The 16,980-nt window shown below is 44.8% G+C and overlaps 1 protein-coding gene across 4 annotated transcripts in view; it reads right to left on the reverse strand.

Annotated features, from left to right (window-relative positions):
* The window catches only part of OSMR (oncostatin M receptor), a 104,140-nt gene that overhangs the window by 20,970 nt on the left and 66,190 nt on the right, over positions 1–16,980 (reverse strand). Inside the window, exons 2-5 of one of the 4 annotated variants that reach the window (XM_083154503.1) lie at positions 5,037–5,137; positions 3,862–4,019; positions 3,161–3,317; positions 1,803–2,072 (exon numbers count right to left, since the gene is read on the reverse strand). The exons of 2 other annotated variants lie outside the window; for them this stretch is intronic. In XM_083154503.1, the coding sequence (XP_083010629.1) occupies positions 1,803–2,072; positions 3,161–3,317; positions 3,862–4,019; positions 5,037–5,115 (664 nt within the window). In that variant the 5' untranslated portion in view covers positions 5,116–5,137. Of the gene's footprint in view, positions 1–1,802; positions 2,073–3,160; positions 3,318–3,861; positions 4,029–5,036; positions 5,138–16,980 lie in introns of all 4 variants that reach the window. One more of the 4 variants, XM_083154487.1, reaches the window with a different exon arrangement.

Consider the following 16,980-nt stretch of genomic DNA (forward strand, 5'->3'; position numbering starts at 1 on the left):
TCGCTAGCGATTTCTAGTCAAAATGAGGTAGAGACAGAATGAGACAGAATAACTTGCAATTTTCAGCCAAAATCGCTGGTCGCTGATGAAAACGGTACACTGAGCAATATATTGCTGAGTTCTATTAAACCAAAATTACTCAGTGACCAAATCGTACCGTGTGTACACAGCTTTAAGGTTTCCAGGTCACCCGTCAGGTGCACTCATTATTCACTGACACATTTTAAAAGATCTGCAGGTGAAGCTAATTATTTAACTTGGGATTCTGGGCGTTATTCAGATCTGATCTCAGTACAAATTTGTTTGGAAAATGGGCAAAACCATGTGCACTGCAGGTGGGGCAGATGTAACATGTATAGAGAGAGTTAGATTTGTGTGAGTTATTTTGTTTCTGTGCAGGGTAAATACTGGCTGCATTATTTTTACACTGCAGTTTAGGTTTCAGCTTCAGCGCACCCCACCCAAATTTATCTCTCTCTATACATGTTACATCTGCCCCACCTGCAGTGCACATGGTTTTTTCCATTTTCCAAACAAATTTGTGCTGAGCTCAGATCTAAATAATGCCCCGTACACACGGGGGATATATATTGCTCAGTTTCTCCTTTTCATCAGCGACCAGAGATGGTCGCTGATGAAAAGGAACCTCTGCCGGCGGTGCCGCAGAGGTAATCAGCTGGTCCCAGGAGCACCAGCGATTAGAAAGGGGCTGAAAACGGGAGCCCGCACCTGGCGATTTATCGCTGGGTCACACTCCCATCACTGGCAATATGGTCACCTGCGACCATATTTCCAGCGATTTCAGCCCCTATTGCGCACGTGTGTACACAGCTTTAGGCCCTCTGTGTGGAGAGCTGGAAAATGCCCACTGTTGGGGGTAATTGAGGACCAGTCAAGTTGGGAACCACTGACTTACAGCACTGTAAAGGTGGCCAAACACACGCAGATTTATCTGCAGATCTGTCTAGTTAGAACAAAAACCTGGTTATGGATGAGAGCAAATGACAGTTGACCATTTGCTTGGAAATGCTGGAAAACTGACAAACTGTCACTCATCCATAACCATGTTTTTGTTCCAACCAGTCATACCTGAAGATAAATCTTACTAGTGTATGGGCACCTTAAGTCTTAAGGTGAATTGTGGTTTTAATACTGTCTTAATTAGTGATTCCCAAACTCAAGGCATCCTAAAAGTCCAGATTTTAAGTATGTCAATGTTTGAGCACAGAAAGGATAAGTCAAAGAGATAGGTTCTAATTAACTCATATGAGCTCAGGTCGCCTTGAGTTTGGGACACACTGGATTATACACAGGGCTGTTTCACATGCTCCGGCTGACGGCGGCGGCGAAACACCGCACGGACAAAAGCCGGGCAGCACACAGTAGTTAATAATGGACAGGATTGTGTCCATTCACACAGGACAGTCACGACCCGGCCACCCGGTTGCAGCCGGCTGTCACCACTGGAAAGGACAGCTGCAGAGCTGTGGCCATCCCGACCATTGTAAACTTCTGTGCACGGCACAGCTTCTTGGCCGTGCAAGGATTCACCTTCCGGCATGTGAAACCGCCCATAGGATTACCACCTGTCCAGGATTACTCTGTGCAGTCCGGTAATTAAGACCGGCGTCCGACTAGGTGGTAACCCTAATTATACATGATCCCATCCATAATACATCTTAAAGACTCACAGTACCTGGATATAAGGCTAGCCTTGTTTTACACTATATTTAGAAATGTAACAAATACATAATAAATATAACAAAGCACATATTCCAGAAGTAAATGAAGGTAGAACTTACTGCTGACAATAAGTACAGTTCCGTGGTGTTTCCCAGCTACACGGCAAATAACGTTGGTCCCATCTGAATTGGTTAAGGTGACATTTCTAACTGTTATTGCATAGCTGTCTGTCTCCAGGCGGAGAGACTCGTTGCTGTAGGTGTTCTCTCCATACGTCATCTTTTCCACTGTCTGATTGCGTCCAGGTAAGCAGCAGAAACTGACATCAGACCCCACCGGAACTATTTTGTCATGGGGGTAAATGACCGTTTTGCCCTCACTGCTGTGTCCTGTGAGAAAAAAATATTGGCAGATGATGAGAAATGGCGGCTGGTAAATTGAAAATACAAACACAATAACACAAAATAATCATCATTCTATTGCTCTCTGTTATCACTGCTTATTTCAAGTTAGCAGTGTGCAAAGAGATCCCATTGTTACTGGGGTGGTAATTACCTTCCAATGCTCTCAGTATTGGTGCGCAGTCTATTCTACGCGGTCCCGTGCGCATCGGACCCAAGCAGGTGGTCAGACCACCCGACCTGGGACCTCCTTCCCTGTGCAGGGGGGGGGGGAAGGCAGTAGGGTCTGGCTAGCTGGTGGTGGTGGTGGTGGGGGGACGGGCAGCTCATACTTATGGCAGGTAGTGGGGTCCGTCTGAGCAGCGGCGGCTGGGAGGCTGAAGTTAGTAGCAGCATTTTGCCAGGCGGTGGGATGCAGCTGCTGAATATTTTGAAATGACTGGCCGGACGTTGATTGGCTGAGAGTCTCAACCAATCTCCTTTAGGACAAATCGACCCAGTGTATGGGGGCCTTAAGGGTTAGCATAATTGCCTCAAGGCACTGAGGTCATGGGTTCGATTCCCACCATGGCCCTAACTATGTGGAGTTTGTATATTCTCCCCATGTTTGTATGGGTTTACTCCAACAATCCCAAAATATACTGGAAGGTTAATTGGCTCCCAATAAAAGATTAACCCTAGTGTGTAAGTGTGTTTAGGACAGGCTACATGGGCCAAATGGTTCTTATCTGCTGTCAAATTCTATATCTCTATGTTGAGTCATGCGTAGGGAAGTCTGGTGCAAGTACCTATAGGTGGCGTCATATCGGGTGACGCGGCTTTGCGCTTGCACACACCGTGCATCATTTTAATGGATTCTGACATTAGCTTAAGGTAATGAATTGGGCTTTAGTTGCCCTGCATACACAGATGGATACTTGCATTAGTAGGATACTCGCATTAGTATATGGTAGCAAGTGAGCTTCCATGGCTGGCCAGACCAGCTGCCATCAACGCAACCGGGTGCGTCAGGTCCTGGTGCAACTGGAAATCCCTCACTCAATCCATATAAAATGTGCTTAAATATCAACTCTCACCGTGATGGGTCTTCCATGGGCTCCACGTACTCCACGGTCTCCCTGGAAGTGCACTCCGAATGCGTAAAGAGTGAGAGTCACATTCTAACGGCAGCTGAGAGAACCACGTCCATCTGTAGGGTCCACCGGGTCCGGAGAGAGTCTTGGTGAAAGTTTCCTGGAGTATAGAAGTGTCAGAGAGCTAAGTGATGACATCACATACAGGGCCAGATGCACTAAGCTTCAAAAGTGATAAAATAGAGAGTGATAAACAGCCAGCCAATCAGATCCTGCCTGACATTTTTTCAAACACAGTCTGTGACATGTCAGGTAGGAGCTGATTGGCTGGCTGTTTATCACTCTCCATTTTATAACTTTTGAAGCTTAGTGCATCTGGCCCACAGAGCGGTCAAATCTCAGACAGGTAGGTATAAAAGGGCCCTGTCTTCACTGTGATGTAGAAGACCTGCTGGAGCCCCTCTATTTGTATTACTTTTTCATTAATACTACTCTTATTTTGCATCCTTCAATATGGCTTGGATTATTGAAATTAATTTGACTTTTGGATTTGAGACCTTTCAAATCCAAAAGTCAACGATGTAAACGATGTACTCTAGGGGGCCCAGGGTAGAGTATTCCCTGCACCCCCCCCCCCCCCCCCTTTTATCTGGCTATGGTTGAATATTTCATTTTGCTTTGAAGTAACCAGTGGTACTACTTACATTCTTGATAATATTTAGTTTTTTAGACCGAGCCACTTGAATTTGAAACTGTATTTCCCCACCAGGTGCATCAGATTGTTCACTGAGATTCCATTCTAGGAACAAACGCTGCTGGGCGGAATCGCGGCGGAGTTTGAGGTCCCGCGGTGTAGTAGATCCTGCAGGTTCTAAAATGTGAAAACATCAGGTGAGAAAAATAAAACATTTTGGATGGAATTTTATTAAAACTTCCAGAGGACGAGTGGGGGCACTAACCAATGAGATTCAGGGTATCATTTTATAGAATAATTGTTATGGGAACAGAAAAACTTATGCATTAGATACAGTTTAGTAACTCTCCACCTATGTGGCCAAAATATTAGTCAGTAAATCATAATATAATATTTACATGCAGTAAATGGAAAAGATCACTATGCTGCCCTCTAGTGGTCAGAGCAGCAATGGCTGTAAAGGGGGATGGGGTGTGACTGTGTACACTGACAGTATAGTGCAGGGCAGGAGCCACCACTAGGCAGGTCTAGGCATTTGCCTAGGGTGCCGGCCACTGCAGGGCGGCAGTTCACCCCTCGCCCCCTCGTGCAAAGGGGGTACCTGCTGCGCCGTCTGGGGAGCAGGCAGGGGGGCCCATGCCGGCTTCTGACAGGAGCCTGCAGTGGTGTCCTTGCCGCGTGGGTACCTGTGGCGCTGTGTATAAAGCTGGCGGCGGTGGGGGGTCCCTGCAGTGAATAAGAAATAACTAGCGCTATCCGCCGGGCTATGCGGCACGGGAAGCGCTGCCGGGTTTGAAAACACTGGCCGCACGCTGATTGACTGAGATTCAGCCAATCTGCGTGCGGCCAGTGTTTTCAAAGCAGAAGCGCTTACCGCGCCGCCGCATAGCGGTAGTTATTTCTTATTCACTGCAGGGACCCCCCACCGCCGCCAGCTTTATACACAACGCCGCAGGTACCCGCGCGGAAAGGACACCACTGCAGGCTCCTGTCAGACGCCAGCATGGACCCCCCTGCCTGCTCCCCAGATGGCGCAACAGGTACCCCCCCCCCCCCCGGCATCGGGACGCCCCCCACCCCCCGAATCGCCTGGGGCGCTCCGGTGCCTTGCACCAGCCCTGGTATAGTGGCTATACAGTATGACTATACAGTGATACTTATATTGCACTTATGATTTTACTGTACCTTGGCAATGCCACAACCCAGGTTGAAGAGTCAGGAAAAGGGCAATGACTGCACCATGAAGTCCTGTATGACAGTCCATTGATTACTGTAAGTACATTTATCTAGAATATAACAGAAAATGAACAAAGTATGAACATAGGATAAATAATACTATCCCAATCAGCAATGGACACAAATGCATGCTATGGGAAACATCTTATCTGCAATAAGACTCCCATCTTAGAACGATTACCCCATTGTGTCTAGTACCTATCACCACTTATAGGGCCTTATTCTGGTTGGAGCGGCCGGGCCGTACGCGTACGTCCCGGGGTTTTTCATGATCTGCGCATGCGTAAATTCGCTAATGCGCAGGCGCGACCACTCCACAACGCTTACGGACGGGTCTCTACGTGCGAAAAAACCTGTACGCGAGCGTACGGGCATTGGGGGCGGCATAGGGGCGTGATGAGGGGAGCGGCCGAAATAATGAGGGAAAATGGGCGTAAATATGGGCGTACACGGGGGTGTGCACCAAAAATGAGCGGTGCTACTACCGCACGATCGACTAAAGCACCGTTCATTTCGGACACCAGACAAGCGCCCGCCAACCGCCAGCTCAGACCACCCCTACAGATACCGCATGCCAGCGTGCGCCTGAGTTTGCTAATTAACGCTGATTACTACTCAAACACATACACCTGAATGTAATAAGCAATGCTGCAGTCTATTAAGTCCATACCATTATTTCACTGCCTGCAAGCCACACACAGCACGCAAACACATTGGAAGCTTATGTTTCTATACTTCTCCACATTTAAAGGTTTGTTTAATTTAAGGTAAGAATCTTTTTAAGACCTGCTTATATACGCTAAGGTAGGTATTTGCTAAACAGTTAGACACATTCACTACGTGCTTTCATAGACTTTACACAGTAGCACACTCAATCTACACAAGTCGACATGTGTCAACGTGTTCACTCTAATACTAACATAGGTTTTGTATTTAGGATACAATAACATAAACCACATCTAACACCTACAAAGGATGTTTCAGCAATGTTTTAAGCCCATGACCACTATTTTGCACACAATCTTTGTATAGTACCCAAAATAATGACCTGTACCACTATCTCATCTGCTATGATTTGGATTTGACTACACTCTGGATGTAAGATGCCACCAATCACATTATTGCACTCTCATCTCTCTAACAAAGGATTCCTACATCTGCTTATGACACTGTAAAATCATATATATTTAAAAAGTTATGCATGTTTGTTCACAAGCTAATTTATCATGTTTGGCCCATTCACACATCTTTTTTTAGGGAGGACACATATGCATTCCTACACAAATGTACCTTTTCACCCTTGTTTGTCTGCCTCACCCACTCCATGAGGAAAGCATTGTTCTGGACCTGCTTTTACCTACTACTGTAGAAGCTACCTCACCTGCACACAAACTGCTTTCTCACCTATTAAGTTGCTCTGCACATGTGCTGACACAAACTAATTAGCAGGGAAAAGTTGGATAGGAACATGGGAATGGCCATGGAGAGGGTTACACATGGGAAACTTCGACCACACTTCAACAAATGTTCAAAAATACCCTGGTCAGTAAGTACACATAAATCTAGTATTTGTTTCACACAAGAAATGACACATACCACAATTTTGATTTAATTTGTAAAAGAAATTTATTTGCTGTTCAGCATCACAGCTTATTTCACACTTTAATGTGAGAAATCAACTAAACAAATAAAATAGACACACAAATAATAAAACAGCCAGAACAAGAGGTTGCATATCTCCAAACATGTGTTACCCTGCAAATGCAATGGTGAAAGAAATGGGGACACCAGAATACGTACTGCAACAACCAGGGTGAATACTAAGCAAGATACACACCACCACAAATTTATCCTGCATTTGTAGAGGTCAAAATACGAACTTTCATGCCCATGGCACGCAAATGGATAGATGGCCAACTCAGGAAGCGGATGTCCAGTGCAATTTAAACATTTGGGGTCCAACCACAAAGGAAGTGAACCAGGTCTCATTATTTGGGCCCTTTTTTCCCCCTTTTAGATGGGGCCTTGGGGACAGGGGCCTTTGGCTCAGCTGCCTTGCGGCGTCTTCCCCTAGTCGACACAGGAGGGTCAGCAGAGGTGGAAGGTTGGGGAGCAGCTTGGGGTGGGGCAGCAGATGGGGGATTGTCCCGTTGGGACCTGGCGGTGGGCAGCAGCTCCGCAAGAATGACATTCAGGCGGCTGAGGTGTTGGCCAATGTTTTGCATGCCAGCCGCCAGAGTGTCATTAATGCGGTTGAAGGCCTTACACTGCTGCCTGTTTGAGGCCTTCCAATCCTCCAAAAAATCCCCAATCTGCTGCTGACGGAGCGCAGCATCCACCCCTTGCTGCTCGATCCTCTCCAGCGTCACCATCATGCTCTCTTCCCATGTCTCCTGTGGCTGGGGCTGGGGGCGACGTCTTGGTGGAGGCTGGACCACTTGCTCCACCTGTGGCTCTGCAGAGGAAGATGCTGCCGGTACATCCTGGGTTTCTGCTTCTTCTAGGATAAGAATTGAAAACAATGTCACCATCACATACGCACTAAAAATTCTCTTTCAAAATACAATGCATTACTGTGACTTACCATCAAAAGCAGCATCAAAGACCTCCGCCGGGAGCTCACTGTCCATATTGGAGATCCCCCTGACCTCCCCCACATCAATCACGTCCAAGGAGTCCTGCTCCAGGGGGGTATACTCCAAATGGTCAGGCATAGGACCTCTCCCGGTGGACATGCTGTGGTTGTACCGGTCAGTCATCTTCCTCTTCAGTGTACTTTTGAAGTCAGTCCACCTACAAGTTTAAAAATACAAATATCACCATGAGATATGTGCACCACTGTGCTACAGGGGCGGATTGGGAGGTCAAACCAGCCCGGGAAATTTATGGAAGCAGCCCTGGAGGCGGGGTCTGCAAAGGGGGTGGAGTCTGTCAAGAGAGGGAGCATCCCTACTAATAGAATCTGATCCAGAGTTGCATGCAATTGCGGCCTTTCTTGTATTTTTAGATGCAGTTGTATATGCAACTTTATGCTGTTACACTGCCATCGTCGGATGCATTATTGAAACTTTCACCAGCCCTATCCTAGGCGCAGATCATCCGTCTCAGTATGGCCTCCAAAGCGAGCAAATCAGCTTCTCTAAGCAACCATATTCAGAAACTCACCCATATTACTCCAATAAAATGCCCATACTGTGAATAGCTGACCCCCTGTAACGCCAAGGAAAGCATAACACATTTATAATACACTTGTTAGTGCTTGCGCCTCAGAAGCTCTGTACGATCACCATTACATTGGCCCCCAAAGAAATAAATAAAAAGCATTGATCCCACAGGAAAAAAACTTGATCCCCAACAGGTAACAAACATACAGAAATCAATACACATTGGTGGCCACAAAAGGGGAAAACACACACCCACAGGAACAAAATAAAAACACATTGGGCTCAAAAATAGCAAAAAATGGGGTGGTAAGTATATGTCACTAGGTTGGCAGTACTGTTTATAGAAGGCCGTGGGGTTGCATGGACCGTATATGTACCTGAGGGCAAGGGTATGTTCAGTAGTGTATTTCCCTGGAGCTGGGGCAGGGATACTGTATATCTAGGAAGGGGGGGTATATTTTGGAGGCCGGGGCTAGATTGGATGGCGGCTATGTGCCAGGGTGCTGTATGGTAAGGCCTGGAGGAAATCAGGGGGCAGGCTGGAGTAGTGGCAGTGCAGATAAGGGCACAGGCTGAAAGTGGTATTGGTGAGCAGGAAGCAGGCAGGTAGAGGAAGTGCGGATAAGGGGACAGGCTGGGAGTAGTAGTGTGGGAAGCAGGAGACCGTCTGGAGTAGTGGGAGGGGAGTAGTAATATGCTGTAAGGGGGTGTATAGTTAGAGTTAGGCTGGTCCGGTGCCCTCCATGTAGTGTCCTCTATAGTAGTAGCACACCCCACATATCCATATATTCCGGCGGCACTCGGCAAATAACACGCATGGACAGACGCCGATAGACGCCAAAGTTTCAATACTTTATTGTATTTTCGTCAGGGCAGCAATACAAATGTACAAACTCACCATTCTTGTAGTGCTCCCCGGAGGCCCGTTTCCGGCGCCGGGAGGAGGTTTGGTGAAGGGGAGCACTACAAGAATGGTGAGTTTGTACATTTGTATTGCTGCCCTGACGAGAATACAATAAAGTATTGAAACTTTGGCGTCTATCGGCGTCTGTCCATGCGTGTTATTTGCCGAGTGCCGCCGAATACATGGATATATATATATAGATATATATATATATCTATATATAATCAATAGATGGTGGGTGCCTTGTCCAAAATCCTGGTTTATTTATATATATATACAGGCTTGGGACCGGCACTCCTAGATCTACTCATCTATAGCTGCGGGTGCCCTCCCAGGGTAATCATAGACAGTTCTGGATAGAGGTGCGGCTGTACACAGGTTTGGTCAAGCAATGTTTCAATGTCTTTATCATGACATTTTCATCAGGCAACAAGAACATTAGCAAATAGACATACCTTTATACACCCGTGTTGAGACGCCGCCATCTGCGTCCCGGATCCCCAGGGCGCATAAGGACTGACGTCATCATTCAGCATCACGGCATCTGACGCTGCGTGCCACCATCACCATAACAACTATACAACAATCAAAACAATTGCCATAAGCAAAAAACATCTAAAAACCAGCTTAATTGTCACCTCTAATTAGTAGCGCTATCAAACTACCATATAAATATGTAAATATCCGTGTCCAATATGACACAATCACATTATGTATACCAATGCACATGCTGTCCCCACTCATATGGGTGCTATAGGAGATTATCAGACATGAATTACCTAAAAGGATAAATTATTTCCGAGTCATGCCAGTGATTCTCATTCAAACCTTTGGGGGAAATAGTCTCCAAACGGTGACTCCATCGCGTCTTGCACTGTAATAGTTTGAGACCACGATTACCCCCTCTCATATTGGCTGGTACATGATCTATCATGCGGTACTTTAAGGACAGTAATGTATGTCGTATAGTGACATAATGCTTAGGGACAGGGAGCTTATTTTTACCACCAGCTAGGGCTATATATTTAATATAATTTTAAAAGCAATTTAACAGGCTTAAGTAAAACCACACAAAATAAATGTAGGACAACATATAAAGTAAAAATCGGAGCCGGACAAGACCCCAGAGCGCTGGACCGGACATCAAACTCTGCATTCTGGAGCTTGTAGTGTCTGGTCCGGACCATACAGGAAGGCTTTATTCTCTCTTTCCTCCTCTCCCTGGTGACAGGTGTCACATGCAGGACAGGACACCCCCGGACCGGACATTACAAACTCCGGAATTACAGAAATTGATTAATGGCGTTCTAAGGTCCTGCCTGGTTCTGGATTTTACCCATAACCCAATATATATATATATATATATGGACTGGAAATAAGGCGGCACTCGTCAGACTTCATTTGCAGTGAAATCAAAGTAGTTTATTCCGACATATGTTTCGGGCTGAGCCCGTCGTCAGGGACAAACAATGATAGAAACAGTGCACATATATATACCCATCCCACAACCAAGACACCTCCCCTCATTAACCCCAACAGTTCACAGCTGGGTCCTGACACGCCGATCACCTCCACGTCCGCTCCTGTGTGTCCTATCCTGACGTCAGAGGCTAGCAGCGTCGGACCCAAATGCTCACAGGTGGAGTCAATCAGTTGACTTCATAAAATCTGTATATAAAAAATACAAAATACAGACAGGTACAATGAATACCAGAATTTTGTACATATATTAAAAACAATAGCACATATGATTACTAGACGATCACATTATTAAACAATGTTTATACATTTAATGCTCATTATTGATATCATTTTAATCATTTAATTTTGTTGAGTAAACACATGTATACAAGCCGTGACCTTAAAGGATCAGAAAAGTTTTTTTTATCAGATATATAGTTTAAAGAGATCTGAGATACAAAGCTAGAAAATATTGTTTATAAAAAACAAGATAAGCCCAAGTATTCGTTTAACCCCTTCGGTGCAATGGTCTCAAGTTTGTGTATCCATTTACACTCTAATTGTAACAACAATTTATTTCTATTTCCCCCTCTTCTTAAGGCAGGTATATGATCAATTAATTTTGATCGTATAGACGATACAGAGTGCCCAAATCTAGCACAATGTCTAGCCATTGGTTGATCACTTGTTCCAGAATTTAAAGCTGACCGTATGGCCAACCGATGGTTAGCCATCCTTTCTTTGAAAGTGGTACTGGTCTTCCCCACATACACTAAACCACACGGACAAGTTAAAGTATATATCACGTATCTGGATGTACACGTGAGAATATGCTGAATGTAATACTTTTTGCCACTATGCGGATGTAGAAAGTGGTCACTGGCTGTCATGGCGCTGCAGGTAGTACACCCCGTGCAGCGATAGCAGCCGGGTTTGCGTCTTAGAAAATGTGCTGGCTGGTTGTTAACCCCTAGGTCTGTTACATCCAATTTTACCAAAGATTGTTTAAGGTTCCTACCATTGCTGTATGCCGGCATCAATCGTACATCATGAAACATGGGCAGATCGCGGTCGGCATTCACCATTGGCCACAGATTTTTAATTTTCTTTGTTGTCTGTCTGCTGGCCACTGAGTATTGATTTACCCAAGGGATAATCTTATCCTTTTTCTTTTCTATTGGCTTGGGCTGCAGACAAACTTCACGGGGAATACGCATCACTCTATCTCTGGCAGCTATGAGTTCTTTATAAGGATAACCACGATTTTCAAATTTGATGACCATAGTATTTAATGCCTCAAGGACTGCCCCCTCATCACTGGTGATCCGTCTCACTCGAAGCATTTGTGAGAAGGGGAGCCCTTTTCTTAATGGGAGAGGGTGAAAGCTGTTATTAACCAAAATGGTATTTCTGTCAGTTGGCTTGACGTACAGGTTGGTTGTGATAATACCATTTTCAATGTGTATCTGCACGTCAAGGAAACTGATCACCGATTTGCTAATATCGTATGTAAACTGTATAGCTTCTCCTTTGGCATTGTGCTCATCCAATATCTGTTGTAGCAAAGTTGCCTCGCCAGACCACACAATCAAGAGATCGTCAATAAATCTCACAAAATAAATCATATATATGTGCACTGTTTCTATCATTGTTTGTCCCTGACGACGGGCTCAGCCCGAAACATATGTCGGAATAAACTACTTTGATTTCACTGCAAATGAAGTCTGACGAGTGCCGCCTTATTTCCAGTCCATAAAGGTATTATTCCATGGAAGGCACCGGAGCACGCTATATGCCGAAATCCATCAGAGTGCCGGGGTACATGCTGCTACATTCGTAAGGAGGACCATGCAAGTTCCCTTATAACCCAAGGCACCAAAACTACGTTGTTTTACATCGTCTATGACCGAGACTACCCAGGTTATGGGAATTTCTTTGCTTGCCGCATGATTACTGATTTGGTCAGCTACAAACACCTGTTCATTGCCGTGTATCGGGATCTGTTTCTGCATAAGAATGGAGGATCTCGAGATGGGATACGCTACTGCAGCCTTGGACACAGGTGATAGATACAGTTATTCCGATTCTGATGCCAACAACATTTTGTCGACATTATCCCTGAAAGACGACACCACAATCCCAGGTAATTCAGATCTCTACAAAGAGTGGTACCGTCTAAAGAAAAGGGAAATTGACTTTTTGTATCATACAATCACTTTATCAGATTACTATAAGGATAAACAAATCCCGAGAGGGTTTAGAATAAGGAACTCTCCCACCATTGGCAGACATAATACTGCGTTCTGCAAAAAATGGATTGGGATTATGAACAAGTGCTCCATGGACCTTTTATTGTTGGTAATAGAAGAGTCCAATAGAGAGCTATTACTAACTCGAACCCAATTGGAGAAGTTTGAAAATGACAATAAAACGACAATGACATCAGACACAGAGGTTAACTGGCTGGACAAATTGACATCTTCTGTGGGGAAATATAAACAGGACCTAATAAAATTTAAAAAGGAGAAGAAACGCAAGGTTGCACATGACTATGAAACCAATTCTGTCTATCTGTGGTTAAGTCCCCAGCGACGCGGCCATCCAGGCCAATATCAGCGCCAAAGTCAACAGCAACGCTTCAACAAAACTCCTCATATGGGTTCCAGTTCTTCCATGAGCGATGCAGATATCAGCCTAACACCGTCTCTTACAGCCCAACACCCTTTAGGGGTACGCACCAGAGCGATCATCGCCGGCAAGCCACCTGCCGGACGCGGAGATCAGGCCAAAACAAAAGGCTCAAAGGCTCGCAACAGGCGGGGCAAATAGACCAATTGGTCTTTAATATGACGGACAGACCTCTGACGGACACTGAATATTCACTTTTGTCCAAAGGACTATCATTTATGCCCACAAATCGATTTGACTCTTTTCAATGGAAAAAGGACATGTACAAATTCCATCGGTCCTTAAAATTAAAAGAACATTTTGGCGATTCAAGTGACTCTGTGCCGATTGATCCAGTATTGTTAAAACTACGCAAGCTACAGGGAGGCTCTACCTTTGATCCTGTATCCAATAATGCATCTATAAAGACTCTGGTTAGAATGATGGATCAAACAGGTATTGAACTTGCCCAACGTAATGCTAACATTTGTTCTAATCTTACAGGTTCTGAATGGGATGCATTAAAATCTCTAAAAAGTAGGTCGGATATAGTCATTCGACAAGCTGATAAAGGAGGGGGTGTGGTAATACAAAGTATTGATGCATACAAATGTGAATGTTATCGTCAATTAAACGATGGTATAGTCTATGAGGCTTTATCCAGCGATCCTACAGCGATATATAAAACAGAATTGGATACATTGTTATCGCAAGCTCGGGACGCTGGATATATCCCATTAGAATTGTACAATGCTTTGAAGGTAGAATTTCCTATCACACCTTTGTTTTATACCCTCCCCAAAGTCCATAAACGGTTGGTAGACCCCCCTGGCAGACCGATTATTTCAGCCAGGGGGTCACTGTATCAACCGATTTCTATTTACTTGGACTCTCTGCTTAATCCCGTTATTCAGCATACTTCTACCTATATTAGAGATACTACAGATTTGTTAAATGGACTGCGTAATTTGGGCATTGCACCTATCGATACCATATTGTGCAGCGCCGATGTCGTAAGCCTCTACACCTCCATACCTCATGAATTGGGGTTGGAGGCAGTAGAGGAACTATTACTGGACAGTCCGCACTATAAGGGTCCACCTATCCCTTTTTTCCTTAAATTGCTTAGATTGATACTTACCCGAAATTATTTTTATTTCGATGGTAAGTATTACTTACAGAGGCTTGGGGTTGCGATGGGGTCCAGTGTGGCCCCGTCGTATGCCAATGCCTTCATGTGCCAACAAGAACGAAAGATCTTCTCTCAGCCGATGGTTGTCACCAGAATGATTTATTTTGTGAGATTTATTGACGATCTCTTGATTGTGTGGTCTGGCGAGGCAACTTTGCTACAACAGATATTGGATGAGCACAATGCCAAAGGAGAAGCTATACAGTTTACATACGATATTAGCAAATCGGTGATCAGTTTCCTTGACGTGCAGATACACATTGAAAATGGTATTATCACAACCAACCTGTACGTCAAGCCAACTGACAGAAATACCATTTTGGTTAATAACAGCTTTCACCCTCTCCCATTAAGAAAAGGGCTCCCCTTCTCACAAATGCTTCGAGTGAGACGGATCACCAGTGATGAGGGGGCAGTCCTTGAGGCATTAAATACTATGGTCATCAAATTTGAAAATCGTGGTTATCCTTATAAAGAACTCATAGCTGCCAGAGATAGAGTGATGCGTATTCCCCGTGAAGTTTGTCTGCAGCCCAAGCCAATAGAAAAGAAAAAGGATAAGATTATCCCTTGGGTAAATCAATACTCAGTGGCCAGCAGACAGACAACAAAGAAAATTAAAAATCTGTGGCCAATGGTGAATGCCGACCGCGATCTGCCCATGTTTCATGATGTACGATTGATGCCGGCATACAGCAATGGTAGGAACCTTAAACAATCTTTGGTAAAATTGGATGTAACAGACCTAGGGGTTAACAACCAGCCAGCACATTTTCTAAGACGCAAACCCGGCTGCTATCGCTGCACGGGGTGTACTACCTGCAGCGCCATGACAGCCAGTGACCACTTTCTACATCCGCATAGTGGCAAAAAGTATTACATTCAGCATATTCTCACGTGTACATCCAGATACGTGATATATACTTTAACTTGTCCGTGTGGTTTAGTGTATGTGGGGAAGACCAGTACCACTTTCAAAGAAAGGATGGCTAACCATCGGTTGGCCATACGGTCAGCTTTAAATTCTGGAACAAGTGATCAACCAATGGCTAGACATTGTGCTAGATTTGGGCACTCTGTATCGTCTATACCAGGCATGTCCAACGTTGGCCCTCCAGATGTTGTGAAACTACACATCCCAGCATGCTTTGCCACAGTTTTGCTATTAGAGAATGCTAAAACTATTGCAAAGCATGCTGGGATGTGTAGTTTCAAAACATCTGGAGGGCCAACGTTGGAAATGCCTGGTCTATACGATCAAAATTAATTGATCATATACCTGCCTTAAGAAGAGGGGGAAATAGAAATAAATTGTTGTTACAATTAGAGTGTAAATGGATACACAAACTTGAGACCATTGCACCGAAGGGGTTAAACGAATACTTGGGCTTATCTTGTTTTTTATAAACAATATTTTCTAGCTTTGTATCTCAGATCTCTTTAAACTATATATCTGATAAAAAAAACTTTTCTGATCCTTTAAGGTCACGGCTTGTATACATGTGTTTACTCAACAAAATTAAATGATTAAAATGATATCAATAATGAGCATTAAATGTATAAACATTGTTTAATAATGTGATCGTCTAGTAATCATATGTGCTATTGTTTTTAATATATGTACAAAATTCTGGTATTCATTGTACCTGTCTGTATTTTGTATTTTTTATATACAGATTTTATGAAGTCAACTGATTGACTCCACCTGTGAGCATTTGGGTCCGACGCTGCTAGCCTCTGACGTCAGGATAGGACACACAGGAGCGGACGTGGAGGTGATCGGCGTGTCAGGACCCAGCTGTGAACTGTTGGGGTTAATGAGGGGAGGTGTCTTGGTTGTGGGATGGGTATATATATGTGCACTGTTTCTATCATTGTTTGTCCCTGACGACGGGCTCAGCCCGAAACATATGTCGGAATAAACTACTTTGATTTCACTGCAAATGAAGTCTGACGAGTGCCGCCTTATTTCCAGTCCATAAAGGTATTATTCCATGGAAGGCACCGGAGCACGCTATATGCCGAAATCCATCAGAGTGCCGGGGTACATGCTGCTATATATATATATATATATTCTGCCCCACGAACAATCACACGTGCTAGCCACAGAGATAGAGGCAGCATTGTTACTACGCTTTGTGCTGCCAGTGCCGCTGCCCAGGTGCGGCAACCAGCAGATGCAGACTCAGAATATCAGCGCAGGGAGAGCGCTGAGTGGCTAGAGCCGGCTCTGCTCAGGAGTCAAGCAGCCACAGTTAGGGGGTGACAGGCAGCCCCGGGTGGGAGATTGGGGGGTGAGGGGGGGGAGATATTGAGGGAGGGAGGGTATGGGTGAACAGATACCAGCTTAATGTGCAGCATGAGCAGGGAGGGGGAAAGTATGCTATAATGTGTGGCTCTGGTTAAAAAAAGAAAATTGGAAACACACTTACACACCTCACTGTAGAAAACCAGGGTATGAAGGGTTAACCTTTCAGTGTTGACATTGTCCAGGACTCCAGCTCC

The sequence above is a fragment of the Crinia signifera genome, chromosome 1 (genome assembly GCF_055691185.1).
Source record: "Crinia signifera chromosome 1, ASM5569118v1, whole genome shotgun sequence".
NCBI classification, from domain to species: domain Eukaryota; kingdom Metazoa; phylum Chordata; class Amphibia; order Anura; family Myobatrachidae; genus Crinia; species Crinia signifera.